We start from the raw sequence: 14,330 nt of genomic DNA, 5'->3' as shown, positions 1-14,330 counted from the left end.
TGTGCATGATGTCGATGTATCTCATGACAGGTGATGTTGACTGTTATCGTTTGATTCTGGTGGTTTCTTGCTTGTTTCTGTACTTCAAAGTTACTATCTTTCCCTCGGAGGTTAGATATTTTGGGAAAGATACTTTGAGACTATGTAAATATCCTGTTTCACTTTAAACTTTTGCTTACTAGTTTTTAGCATCCATTGATGTCTTGTCTGAAACAAGAATGTGGTGTTTACCAAATGCTGCTTTGATTCCGTCTACATTTATTTATTGTAATTCCGTAAGGACCAGCTATCTCACATCCCCCATTTATTTATTTAATCAATTATTTATTTCAGTATGGACTCATGAATATTTATTATATGAGTTACAATCCACTACTATCATTATTTATTTTCTTGCTCAAATTATTCCAGCTCTGGTCATTAGGAACTCCTCCAAGTTGACTTCTGTGTTCTTTCAGCAAGACCCCATCCTTTTTCAGGCATTTCTTTATGTTCTAGTACTACCCTACGTTTCAGGCTCATCTTGTATTTTTTCTGCCCCACCTCTAGAATCAACCACTTCTTTACTGAGTGCTCGTTCTTTTTATTAGAGAAAGGTATTTAGAAACCAAGATCTGGGCGCTAGGTGTGCTCATTACTACTGGGGTGCCATTGCTTCTAGGCCTTCTTGGCGGACAGAGCTAGGGAATACAGGAATGTATGCTAACCCACACAGATATACCTATCTATATTTTTGTATCCATCAACCTACATTTGTATTAAAAAACCATGATTTATCTGGATACTTTGGATTCGAGTTGGACTGAGCACTACTAGGTTGATTTTAGCCTTCCTCCTTTCCCTGTTTGAAAATTCTTTCTCCAACAGGGAGAAACCTGGTTTTTATTATCTGTAGTATATTTACTTATTGGTTCAATTTTATTGTGCACATAAAGTACACACAAAGTGGTTTCAAATTGTTAACCCATATTCCTGTGAGAAATACATTTACTGACAGATTTATGTAAAGTTCCTTTTCATAAAGTTGTTTTTGCCTGTAGCCTTAACAGTATCTAGTCCAGACACCATTTTCCAGATAGTTACTTAGTTTAGTTCTCTTCTTCCCCACTCTCTTCAGTCTGGTTATGGTTCATTTACGATACAGTTAGGTTCTTTGTTAGTGTTTATATTCCTCCTACATCTAGTTGATTCTAATTTGATATTTTGGATATCTGAAGGGTATGTGAATACTGTGGTTCTAAGAGATTCTAAGAGCCAAAATAGATATATATTTATTCATTGAAGTATCACTCCTTCTTCAGCACTTCTACCCCATTCCCATGGTAACCCATCCCATTAATTTCTGGTTTGTTGCTTCTTGTATTTCTTCTGCACACGTGTATTGTCTTAGATCCCTCCTTTCTCATCTGACTGGCAGCATACTCAAGAGACTCTTGTGCTTTGCTTGTTTCACTTAACGGTAACACCAGAACATCTTCACATTCAGTTAGTGGTTAGTAAATCCTAGCTATCCAGTTGCATTATCCATGAAAGCACTTACTTAGGGTAGTTAGCAATCCTTGTAAATTCCCACTTACTAATTGAGAACAGATGTCATTCATACAATAACTTAGTGTAAAAAGTGAACTCAAATTTCTGAATTTGTCCTCTAGAACTTTTTCTTCAGGATTAAGCTTCACAAAAAAATGTACGAAGATAGGAAATATTTGCCTTTAATGGAAAAGGTGGTTTGTGTCTTCAGGCATTTTCATATTCTTAGGGAATCATAGCAGAAATGTGTAGTTCAACCCGTTTCAGTTCACAGAAAGAGAAAAAAAGGCCCTGAATGATAAAAGATGACAATATGGATCTAGTTCTAGTTCTCGTTGTCTCCTCACTTTCAAGTACTCTTTCTAGCAAACCATAAAGCCTTGACAGTTTTGTTTTCATTATAGAAATTTTCAAATACCAAAAAGTTGAGAATAATATAAGAGCCCTCCCTCATATTCCAATCGCCAAGACTTTGAACAGTCGTTAGTAACCAGATGTTGTCAGCCTGGGCCATTCATTATAAAGGGCCCCCATCAACCTCTCTTTAAGTTTTAGTAGCCAGTGATGGCCATAGCCTGAATCCATCATTTCATTGGAGGTTGGGGAAGAGTTGACACTCCCATTCTAAAACTCCCTCTCCATTTAAAAAGAATTTTTCACGTCAATTCTCTGTTATCCTGAAATAGTTCAGGAAAAGCAAGATAAATACTTGATTCTTTCTCCGTATTTTTCAGAATAATGAATTGGTGCTCTGGCAATCTCCACTATTAAACAATGTGGTATTGAGGGGTGATTTTTTTTTTTCAACTCATGGATTTTAATGTATGTTGCTGTTTTGATCCACTAGTCTTTATAATTGATGTCAAAATTGTCTCAACTTTGGCCGCTAGCAGCCCCTACAAGTTAGCTTCTGTGTCCTGCCCCATTAGTTGCTGGTGGCTTCCTTCCTTTGGGGTGTGAGACTTCCAAGGGTTCTCTTGTACATTTCTGTGTCACACGTGGCAAAAGGCATTTTTCTTTGGGACCCTGGTCTTTTAGTGGGAAATGGTATTTATAGACAGTCTAGTGCTGATTGCTACTGGATTGTCATTGCTTCTAGGCCTTTTCAGTGCACAGTGTTACAGATACTGTTTGAGCTTTGCCGTTCATATATGTTGGCTTGTGTCGTTTGTTAATTTGTTATATTTTTTAAATGCTGAATTCAAAGTATAAATGCTCTTTTTTGGTGAGTAGGCAGCATTTAGCATTTCTTGTTTACCTTTATCTAATTAATGAGTGCCTGTTGCATTCTAGGTACTGTGCTAGACATTTTCACATGAATATTTCATGCTCTTCTGGGACCTTGCTCTTGGTTACTCTCTTCTGTACCTTTACCCTGTCCTGTAATGTAATATTTAAGCTGCCTAGCAGTCTTTATTCACTCTTGATCATCACTTATCTCATTCAAAATATGCAGCACTCTCCTTAAGCCCCATAACCCAGCCCACCAATGCCACTCTGCCTGGGAGATGACCTGTCTCCTCGCCCTCCTCTCTGTGCCCCAGCCTCCCTCCCCCACCGTCTCCATCCACTCAGCTGTGTCCAGGCCAATCCTTAGCTCTGCATCAGACTCTCTGCTTCTCTGACCCGTGCTCTGTCAGTGGTCCTCTCTCCGTCTTCTACCTGAACTTGTCCTTCAGTGCTGCTGCTTCCATTTATAAAAGCGCTTGTGCTTGTGTTATTCAGAACTAAGCAAAACACACCAACCTTTAATTGCCCCTTTCTATTCCTTTTACTGTTGTTTCTCTTTTCCTTCCTTTTTAGCTGAGTTTCTAAAAAAGTGACCAAGCTACCTGTCTCTGCTTCCAAACCACTGTAATTTGTCCTCATACCACTAAACCGTTCTTTCTGCAGTCACTCGTGCCCTCGTAATGAACACCTTCAGTCTTCCTCTGTCTGGACTTCTTGTGCAGCTGACGCTTTTCCCCACTCCCTCCACCTTGAGACATTTTCCCTGTAAGGCTTCTAGCAGACCTTTCGCTCTTGGCGCTCTGTGGCCTCTTGGCTTCCGTTTAGTTTTCTTCATCCATTGCTCTTCCTTCCATCATCCCTTAACACGTGTTTTTGTGTAGGGTTCTGCCCAGCCCTCTTTTCACTTGACCTGTTGCCTAAGTTAAGTATACCCTCCTTCCCGCACAATCCCACCCTCATAGGACCCTCCTTATCCTTTAACAACTCAGCCCCCCCAGGTGCCTAGCTGAGTTACATGCAGCTTTCGTCATAGAACCCTAGATGTGCCTCCATCACGTTGCTCTCCTGCTAGACTATTTATTAGTCTTGGCAGGGCAGGAATTGTCTTTTTCTCACACTGTTTATATCCCTAAAAATACCTGCCTCATAACATGTACCAAACAAATGTTAGGAGAATCAACAGGCAAATGAATGATTAGGAACACATTAAGTGACTCAACCTTTGTATGATGGAAAGATGTTTATATCTAAGCAAGTTCATGCTTCTGGGAAGCAATGTTTTTAAATGCAGATATGTGAGAAAGTTACAGATTCTGGGATGCTTTATTCTTAGTAAGTATTTTAGATGTATTAAAATGTAATTCTTAATTTGGGTTTTAGTGGAAAAGCTTAGAATTTTTTTTGAGCATATGTGCCATTAAAAGAAATTTTAATCAGCATGTCATTTATTCAGAAATCACTTGAGATATTTTGTAATATAAATGTTAATAAGATAAACTATTTGCCATTTATAGAGCTTTTTAAGTACTCCTAGGTAAAATAACCGGACATTTTCAGGTAAATTGAAATTCACATACATTCCTTTCTTAATAAATAGTCCTGTTATATTTCTACCATTATTTAAAAAAAATGTTTGTAATCTTTTACTATCATGCTTATAGACTCATATCCAAGGGCATACTCAGTGGTAGAGCTCTTTATCTTACATCTGAATAGTGGAATCACATTTTACATGCAGATTATATTCTGAAGTCAGTGTGTAAGGGAAAATGTTGTATAAGGTCAAAATTACCCTTCAAAAACATACCACGTTGGAGACTTTCCATGCCATTGCTCAGTATGCCAAACAGCAGTTTTTCCTTCATCTTTGAAACAGATAGATGCTTCTTCAGTTGAGTTCTAGTTGAAGCACTAGGTTTGTATAGAGGGGCCGTCTAATAGAACTGCAAGGAGAAATAGAATTACATTTGTCGTAGGGGTCCCCAAGACCACCCCTAGGTTCTGTGATTTGCTGAAAGTATTCACAGATCTCAGAAAAGCTGCTACAATCACAGTTACGGTTTATTACCCAAAAAAGGATATGGAATAAAATCAGCAAAGAAAAAAAGTGCATATGGTGGAGTTGGAGAACCCAGGCACAAGCTTCCAGTTGTCCCCTCCCAGTGGAGTCGCATACAGTGCTTATTCCTCTCAGCAGTGATGTGTGACAACATGCACAAAGTGTTGCCAGCCGAGGAAGCACACCCAAGCTCTGGTTCCCAGGATTTATCATGTCAGTCACATAGGCATGGAGCACCCAATTGGCTGTCCTTAACTACTCCATCTCCGGTCCCTGTAGAGGTCAAACTGATAGAATAGCCTATGGCCCCAGGCAAGCAAAACATACATCACATTGCTGGCATAAACTATCTGGTGTGGCCCAAGGCCCCACGGGGACAAAGACACTCTTAACAGGCAGGATATTCCAGGGGCTTGGAGGTTACCTCCGGGAGTCAAGGGCCAGTCTTGAAACCTTTGGAATGTGCAGGGTTTGGGCATCCCAGGCCTGATGGGTTAATGCTTTATTGCACTACGTTAAACACCTAGGGAGATTTAAGTTCATTAAAAGTATCATCCATTATGTTATTCAATATCCATTTATGGTATTGGTTTTAACACAAATTATTTAATGTTACTCTCTCTCTGTGGTTATTCTCTATGTAGTTAGATGACCTTCAGTAAAAGATAAAGGCATAACGTTAAGTTGTAGTTTTATGAATTACTTTCCGATCTTGAAGACAATTCACTTTTTAAAATGTAGATTTTCTTTATCTTTTTTTTATGATCTAATATATTGGGCTTAGAAATGTAACCTACCATTTGAAACCTGTGACTGAAGAAATCATCTTTCTGGTGATTCCATTGTGTGATGGGATTTTCTGTTTCAGGAATTCCATGAGTGAAACTCTCAGGCTGGTCAGTGGCATCCAGCATCCTGGCTCTGCAGGGGGAGTTTATGAGACCACCCAGCACTTCAACGACATCAAGGAGCACCTTCACGTAGTGAAGCGGGACATAGATAACTTAGTGCAGCGAACCCTGGTGAGTCCTTTCCCTCGAGTTTGCTGGTTATCACTGTCTTCTTTAGGAAAGGAAGAACACATTGTCTACTTTATTCTGCTGCCAGTGTTTCAACTTTTTGGTTAATGCTAATGCTCTTTTTTTTCCTTTTTTTTATTGAGGTTATGATAGTTTACAACCTTGTGAAATTTCAGTTGTACATTATCATTTTTCAGTCATATTATAGGTGCACCCTTTCACCCTTTGTGCCCACTCCCCACCCCCCTTCCCCCTGGTAACCACTAAATAGTTCTCTTGGTCCATGTGTTTGTTTATCTTCCACATATGAGTGAAATCATGTGTTGTTTGTCTTTCTCTGTCTGGCTTATTTAGCTTAACCTCAAACCCTCAAGGTCCATCCACATTGTTGTGAATGGAACGATTTTGTCATTTTTTATGACTGAGTAGTGTTCCATAGTATATATACACCACATCCTCTTTATCCGCTCATCAGTTGTTGGGCACTTGGGTTGCTTCCATGTCTTGGCTATTGCGAATAATGCTGCAATGAACACAGGGGTGTGTAACTCTCTTTGAATTGCCAATTTCAAGTTCTTTGGATACATACCCAGTAGTGGGATGGCTGTGTCATATGGTATTTCTATTTTTAGTTTTTTGAGAAATCTCCATACTGTTTTCCATAGTGGCTGAACCAGTTTGCATTCCCATCAGCAGTGTATGAGGGTCCCCTTTTCTCCACAACCTCTCCAGCATTTGTTATTTTTTGTCTTGGTTATTATAGCCATTCTAATGGGTGTAAGGTGATATCTTAGTGTAGTTTTGATTCGCATTTCCCTGATGATCAGTGATGTTGAACATCTTTTCATGTGCCTGTTGGCCGTCTGTATATCTTCTTTGGAAAAATATCTGTTCATATCCTCTGCCCATTTTTTGATCAGGTTGTTTGATTTTTTGTTGTTGAGTTGTGTGAGTTCTTTATATATGATGGAGATTAACCCTTTGTCAGATATATGATTTACAGATATTTTTTCCCACTTGGTGGGTTGTCTTTTCATGTCAATCCTGTTTTCCCTTGCCTTGTAGAAGCTATTTAGTCTGATAAAGTCCCACTTGTTTATTCTTTTGTTTCCGTTGTCTGAGAAGACATGGTGTCCAAAAAGATCCTTTTAAGACTGATGTCAGAGTGTACTGCCTATATTTTCTTCTAGAAGTTTTATGGTTTCAGGTCTTACCTTCAAGTCTTTGATCCATTTTGAGTTTATTTTTGTGAATGGCGTAAGAGAATGGTCTGCTTTCATTCTTTTAGATGTGGCTGTCCAGTTTTCCCAACACCGTTTGTTGAAGAGGTTTTCCTTCTCTGTGTGTGTTCTCAGCTCCTTTGTTAAAGATTAACTAGATGTGTGTTTTTATTTCGGGACTTTCAATTCTGTTCCATTGATCTTTGTGCCTGTTTTTGAACAATACCATGCTGTTTTGATTACTATATCTTTTATATTTTTGAAGTCAGGGATTGCGATGCCTCCAGCTTTGTTCTTTTTTCTCAGGATTGCCGCTGATGCTCATTTTTAATATTCAAGGTAGAATTATTCCATATGATGCAAATGTCTATGTGTTCCCCATTGTGCTTCCATAGCCTATTGAATAGATTTTTTTTTTTCTTAATAAATTGCTATTCCAATTAGTGGAGCTATCAGTCTCAGGTATTTTTCCCCCTAGATTCTTTTCTCTAAGTTTTCTTAAGAAAAAATAAACATGGCTCTGGTTATGAGGAATGATATCTTTAAACAGCTTTGAAAAAGATAAATCTTTCTCTTGACAAACCCTTTTGATGAACAGACGCACGCTGGGTAACTCGTACGTCCTTCTGTCCGGGCTGTTAAGGAAGCACGATTGCACAGTGCACTCTGAGTGACGGCAGCTTTCTGTAGGCAACACTCTTCTTTTTCCAGCTACTTTTGCTGTCTCACTTGGTTCATCTTTTGAAGTTTGTTTGTTTGTTTTTTAACTTTGTTAGGTCTTTTTTTAGTGTAAGCTCTATCTACCTTTTTGGAGATTGGCGATAAATATTAAAAACAGGTAACGTTTTTTCAAAGTTTAACATGCATAAGAGACAGTATTAGAAGGCAAAACTTTGGTATTTTTAAATTTTTTTAGTTTTAAGTTTTTCACTAACTTATTCCTTAGTTCTGTTTGAGGTTATTTTCCCCCATCTTTAGCCTTTGTTGCAATGGCCAAGTTGATGCTGTGGGTGGTATATATGTACTGAAGAACTTGGTCCCAACTTTGTCTTAAAAGCCATTCTGTTTGGATATGTTGATGAAATCTTTGTCCCTGGTATTTAATTACCTCCTTATAAGAGAAGGAATACTCATGGAAATAGGAAAAGAAACATTTTTCAAAATACGAATTACCAGTGTTGAATGCTGGGAGATTGGGGAGGATGTGAGAGCTGAGAAAAAGCCATTATATTTGTCATGTAGTTCATTGGTAGGCTACCCATGTAATTGTCTGCACCAGAACAGTTTTGAGAGTGAAAGTGATGCTATTTGTAATTCATACAGCAAGTGTAAACTGGAAGCGTCCAGGGAATTCCTGGTCTGTGACCTTCAAGGACACTGAAGTCATTGTCACTGTGATGAAGATAGGAGCCAGATGACAGTGAGTTAGTGACTAGACAGTGAAAAGGTGGAGGCCTTCCAGTGTCAACTACTCTTTCAGAAAGTTTGGTGGTAAAAGTTGAGGGAGTGGGAGATATTTATGGGATGAATAAATGAACATACTTGAGTTTATACAATAGACCATGAGTTCTATAAAGATTTCACATTTCTTTCTTTTTCTAAAATACTCATTTGACTAATTGTAATAGAAAGTTTTTTGTCTTACAGCCATCAAATGAAAGACCAAAATGCCCAGAACTACCACCATTTCCATCATGTTTATCTACGGTGCACTTCATTGTATTTGTAGTGGTACAAACGGTGTTATTCATTGGTTATATCATGTATAGGTAAGTCTCTAAAATTTGACCCAAGATTTTTCTGTATTTAATTTTATTTTTTTGGTGAGGAAGATTTGCTTTGAGCTAACGTCTATTGCCAATCTTTTTTTTTCTTTTGCTTGAGGAAGATTAGCCCTGAGCTAACATCCATACCAGTCTTCCTCTATTTTGTATGTGGGTCATTGCCACAGCATGGCTTGATGAGTGGTGTAAGTCCACGCCCAGGATCTGAACCCACGAACCCAGGCTGCCAAAGCAGAGTGCACCAGACTTAACCACCACACCATGGGGCCAGCCCCTGTATTTAATTTTAAATACTCAATAAAGTTATCTATGTCCATAATAGAACTTTTCAGTACCTATAAAATCAGGTTTATACAAAGCAGATATTATTTCTAGTTTCTTTCAGTTCACATGGGAGTGGATATATAGAATGTAGGCTTATCCTAATGTATTTTATATTTCAAAAGGCATTGTATATTTTAATTTTAAACAACCCTATTTCTTTCCAAAGTATGTACAACTTCTTTCAGATTTCTTTTCTTTCTCTTTTCCCTTAGGTCTCAGCAAGAAGCAGCTGCCAAAAAATTCTTTTGACCACCATTTTCATATGTGTACATCATGTATGTTTGTACAAAATGTCTTTTTGAGGGAATTTAAGTATTTAAATTGCTTCATAGTCTAAATTATTAAATTTTGTGTAAAATAACCGTTTAAACATTGATTTGCAGTGAGAATAAACCGTAAAGACAACCACATGTAAATTTGTGCATAGTACATAAATCTATTTAAACTTCAGTGAATTTCTGGCCAGTAGAATACAGCCACCGAACAGAATATTGATAAGTAAGAGGGTAAATAATAGAAAGTGGGGGCCACCCTAGATAGGAAAGTTACCCCTAAGTCTTTGGTGTGGGAGGTTTCTTTAGGCAACGTAGACACACTTGCCCTCCTGCCCCAAACATCTGAGTTCTGAAGCTCCCCATCATGCTTATTTTGTAAGCAAAGCCTCTTTAGAGGTCCGAATTTCCTACTCTGAGACCCAGTCCTGCAATCCTTTAATACGACTCCGTTTGAAATCAAAGAATGTTTTGTCTGAGAACATAAGGATCTGAAAAATAGGCTTCAGAATGTTTATTCAAGTATTTTTTCCCTCTGTTTACCAAGGATGTATTTCACTTTTAAACGAAATTTTGGGGGAAAATTAAGAGCTGCTCTTTGCCTGAAAAACCATTTAAGTGAAAACATTCCTCTGATAATGGTTTTTATGGGTATTTTGCCTGGTAATGTATTTATTTCATGATTGCTCATATTCTTGAATGTCTTCATTCCAGCAGTGTCAGTAATATTATGAAAATAATTTTTGCATTTATATTTATAATTTAAGGAACTAACTTCTCCCTTTTTGTGTAGCATGTAGATTCAGCTCAGGTTACATGTTCTGAGGATATTTTCAGTCCACAAAGCCTACCACTATGTCCTGGTTTCCATTACTCCGTGCAGCCTGGTGGTGCGACTGCAGACTCGTCTAAATCAAGGAGGCTGTAGGAAAAGCAGTGTTAAGATTTTTGAAGGAGAAATTTGAAAAATAGAGTTAATACTTCTGATTTTTCTTTTAATGCTAGAACTAAGGGTATTGTGAAGGACTTGTTAGTAAGCTTAACTTTGAAATGTCAGACTGGAAGAGGTTGTTTGAGTCTTTGTACAGAGTTGTTCTAGGTATTATAGCAACAGTCTGTAAATGACATTTCAAAATGCACACAATTTTGTTTTCACAGCTGGTGTAGACTTATTTTTGCTGGCTTCAAGATACTCTTTTACCTCTTTTAAAAGGCTGAAGTGGTTATCTTTCATTTGTCATAGAATGCAAAATAATACTGTTTTATAAAATAGTACTATTTAATTCTTGCAAGTCTTGATAAATTTGCTCTCAAATGTCATTTACAGATTGGGCTAATGGCCCAAAATCTATACAAAGACTACAAAGAACTCTGCATTATAGCAATACCTAACTAGTACTATGTACACGAGCAGTCCAAGCGTTGCTTTTTATATGAGTTTTATCCCAGAACACTGAACGAGAATATTCTAATGATTGCTCACTATACTCCAGTCACTTCAACACAGAAAATGCTTCTCTATTGTTTTTCCTTTGCAGTGTTAACATTTTGAAATTCATGTTTCAGAAACATCATCATCACAGAATTTACTCAATCTATGAAAAAAATTTATACCTTCAGAAGAATGTTTAAGTTGTAAACTATGACACTTGGAAAATCCTCTTGAGATAAAAAGCTGCAAAATATCCAGTCTGATAAAATCCGTGGCCACATGTGCCTGAGCTTATTAAAGGAACGCCAGCTCTGTGCAGCGTGCTTGTTTCAGGCTGGAAGTCAAGGGGAGACCTGATCGTCCTTCGTACAAGTGGAGGCAGCTCTTAGGAAAGAGCAGGAGCAGGAATTCTTTTCCTTTTTTACTTAGTAATTTCATTTGCTTGCAAATCCCTCAGTAAAGCAGTTTGCACAGGGTGTTTATCATATTATTTGACTTTTGGTGTATTTTCCTCAACATCATTGAAGTAGCTCATTTCTGAAGAAACGTTTGCTCTGTGGAAAAATCAATCACTGCCAGTGTTCTTTCATATCTGTACTATTTTGTATTAACTGAGTTTGTTAACCTCTCTCACACCAGCAAGTATTTTACAGGTGCCTTGGATGAAAACATAATTGATTTTAAAATTTTAGAGTGAGTCATTGTGCTTATGATGCCACTTTTTAAAAGAAATGCAATTACATAATGGCTGACACCCTTATTTAACATACCTATTTGTGTTCTGATTGTTTGGTGGTTTTATTCAGCTTGAAACTTGACTGTAAAGCCACAAACAAACAATATTTTGTTATGTATTAAAGGGATATCACTGATTCTCAAAGTGTGGTCCTAGACCAGCTGGCTCCCGGAGTGCTGGTCAGGAATTCAGATTCCGGGCTCCCTTCCAGTCCACCTGGGTCAGACTCAGGCCTGGGGCTTCAGATCATCAGTTTCAATAGGCGCCTCAGGGATTCTGAGCAGGCTGATGTTTGAGAACCACTAAGATGGGAGTGGAAAAAAACAAGTGCTTCGCTTTGTTGGTTTAAAGCTGAGCTGAGAGCATAATATAACATTTTCCTTGTCAATGACATTAGCAAATGTGCACTGATTGTTTCATACTTAAAATTTACTTAATGTTCTTTTTAGTAAAACTCTTGGTTTATTAGCAACTACAAAGTAAACACAGATTGTTGCCTGTAGCTCTTGGTACTTTGATTGATGGCTTTTAAACTTACTAAATTATCTTCAGATCATGGTCAAGCCATAAAAACTCCCATCTTCCAGTCTGCCTGCTAAAGCCTTTTGCTTTTCTGATTGTTATTTTTGTGACATTTTATCTCAGACGGTTGTGCTTTTTGATAATTTGGGGAAAACAGAAATTACTTGAATAAGGGATTGCCTGACCCACTGCATTGTGGAGACACAGTCTTTGCAAAGAACCTAAATAACAGTTGTGAGTATTCAGATGTGATTATCTTTTCCTGTCCATGTGCTTATCACAGGGAGATCATGAACAAATGATTATATTGGGGTTTTTTAAATTTATAAGATCTAATGTAAAATCACCACTTGCAACTTTTTAGATCTGTGTGTTGCCTGTTCAGTGTATTTCTTTTAAAGTTTAAAAAGGTTTTCTATCCACTGTCAATTTCAATTAGATAACATTTTGTCAAGTGTTTTTTTCTGATTGTTATTTGATGCTAGCTGGAATTCAAGAAATGACATCGACCTTATTCAAATAAAGAAATATTTTAGTAAATTTCCTCTTTCTTTCATTGATCTTGGATAATAAGTAGTTTATTTTCCAAATAGGCCTGGATTTGTGATAGTATTTCATTTATTATGTGCTATGTGTTCTGCCCTAGGTGGCTTACCACCTGCAGAGGATGCATAAAAAGAGAAGTAGAAATGATGATGGAGAAATGCTTTACCCTTGCTGGTAATGAAAAATACAAATTAATTAAAACAATGCGTTTGATATTCTCACCTTTAATAACCAAATACTGGTAAAAGTAGAACTCTTAGTCATTATTAATGGCAATTTAAAAAAATCTTTTAGAGCCGGCCTGGTGGTGTAGTGGTTAAGTTTGGTGCACTCCACTTGGGTGGCCCGAGGTTTGCAGCTTTGGATCCTGGGTGTGGACCTACACCACTCATCAAGCCAGGCTGTGGCAGTGACCTACATACAAAATAGAGGAAGATTGGCAACAGATGTTGGCTCAGGGCCAATCTTCCTCACCTTAACCAAGTAATTCCAAATCTGAGAGTCCACACAATATAAAAAGGAAAGAGTAGAGCTTTGATGTCAGACAAACCTGGATTTGAATCTTGGCTCTACCACTCCCTGAAGATGACCTTCAGTTCCTCATAATATTTATCTCACAGGGTTGGTAGCATTGTAAAACACACTCTTTATGAAGTGGTTTCAGAAAATCGTAGACTAAGGTAATGGACCCCTCTTCTGCTACAAACACAGAAATACTGGATAAAATAAAAGATTTAAATAAGTTATACGAGTTTGAAAGAAATCAGAAGAAACTTAAAAACCTAATCAGTGAGACTTCTAGGGGAGGGTTGTTAAAAACTAGACCGTAGATAGGTCCTGGATGCTGGTTGGAGGTTATCAAGTTCATTGGGGGCACTGGGGACATGGCATTGCAGGTCCTCATACAGATTGGGGATTTTATTCAAGTTCGATAAAAAGCCTTTGGAGGGGTGAAACCTAGTGGTTCTATTTCACAAATCCTGGGGTATTTATTTTCCCTTTCTGGAGGAATGAAAGATTCTATACACAGCAGCGAATAGTTTACTGGATGTCCAAATGGAAAGACCATTGTAATAATTTGAGGAATAAAAAGGTTTTGAAGATACGATCTCATTTTCAGTGAAGTTATCTGTTGGGGAAACAATGAGAAATTTGATTTCATAAAACAAAGCAATACCAGGGAGTATTCAGTCACTACACTGGTATAGTTATCACCTAAGGGTCTGTGTAATGCCTGACATCCCCCCACACACACAGAAAAGGGCTGGCCGGGGACGGGCTGCTTTACAAACTAACTTTGGAGTTTAGAATTGACACCCTCACTGTTGATAATATTTCGTAATTCCTAATAAATTGGAATTTTAATAATAGATTTTATAATAATCTAAATCCTTTAATAACATAATAAAATGGATTTTAATTTTTATTATTTGGGTTTTTGTTGTTTTGTTCTTTAAGAAATAATATCCTCTGGGGCCGGCCCGGTGGCGCAGCGGTTGAGTTCGCACGTTCCGCTTCTCGGCAGCCCGGGGTTCGCTGGTTCAGATCCCGGGTGCGGACATGGCACTGCTTGGCAGCCATGCTGTGGTAGGCGTCCCACGTATAAACTAGAGGAAGATGGGCACGGATGTTAGCTCAGAGCCAGGCTTCCTCAGC

The 14,330-nt window shown here is 38.0% G+C and overlaps 1 protein-coding gene across 6 annotated transcripts in view; it reads left to right on the top strand.

Moving 5' to 3' along the window:
• Window positions 1-12,668, top strand: part of LMAN1 (lectin, mannose binding 1) — a 28,526-nt gene extending 15,858 nt beyond the window's left edge. For 2 of the 6 annotated variants that reach the window (XM_070627802.1, XM_008529408.2), the window contains exons 11-14: window positions 5,688-5,841; window positions 8,706-8,827; window positions 9,379-9,441; window positions 11,005-12,668. In XM_070627802.1, the coding sequence (XP_070483903.1) occupies window positions 5,688-5,841; window positions 8,706-8,827; window positions 9,379-9,415 (313 nt within the window). In that variant the 3' untranslated portion in view covers window positions 9,416-9,441; window positions 11,005-12,668. Of the gene's footprint in view, window positions 1-5,687; window positions 5,842-8,705; window positions 8,828-9,378 lie in introns of all 6 variants that reach the window. The other 4 variants (XM_070627803.1, XM_008529409.2, XM_008529410.2 and 1 more) reach the window with 2 other exon arrangements.
• Window positions 12,669-14,330: the final 1,662 nt, after the last annotated feature.

This window comes from Equus przewalskii, chromosome 7 (assembly GCF_037783145.1).
Source record: "Equus przewalskii isolate Varuska chromosome 7, EquPr2, whole genome shotgun sequence".
Lineage (NCBI taxonomy): Eukaryota > Metazoa > Chordata > Mammalia > Perissodactyla > Equidae > Equus > Equus przewalskii.
Note: the sequence above shows the minus strand (reverse complement) of the source record. Positions and strands in the feature narration are given on the sequence as shown.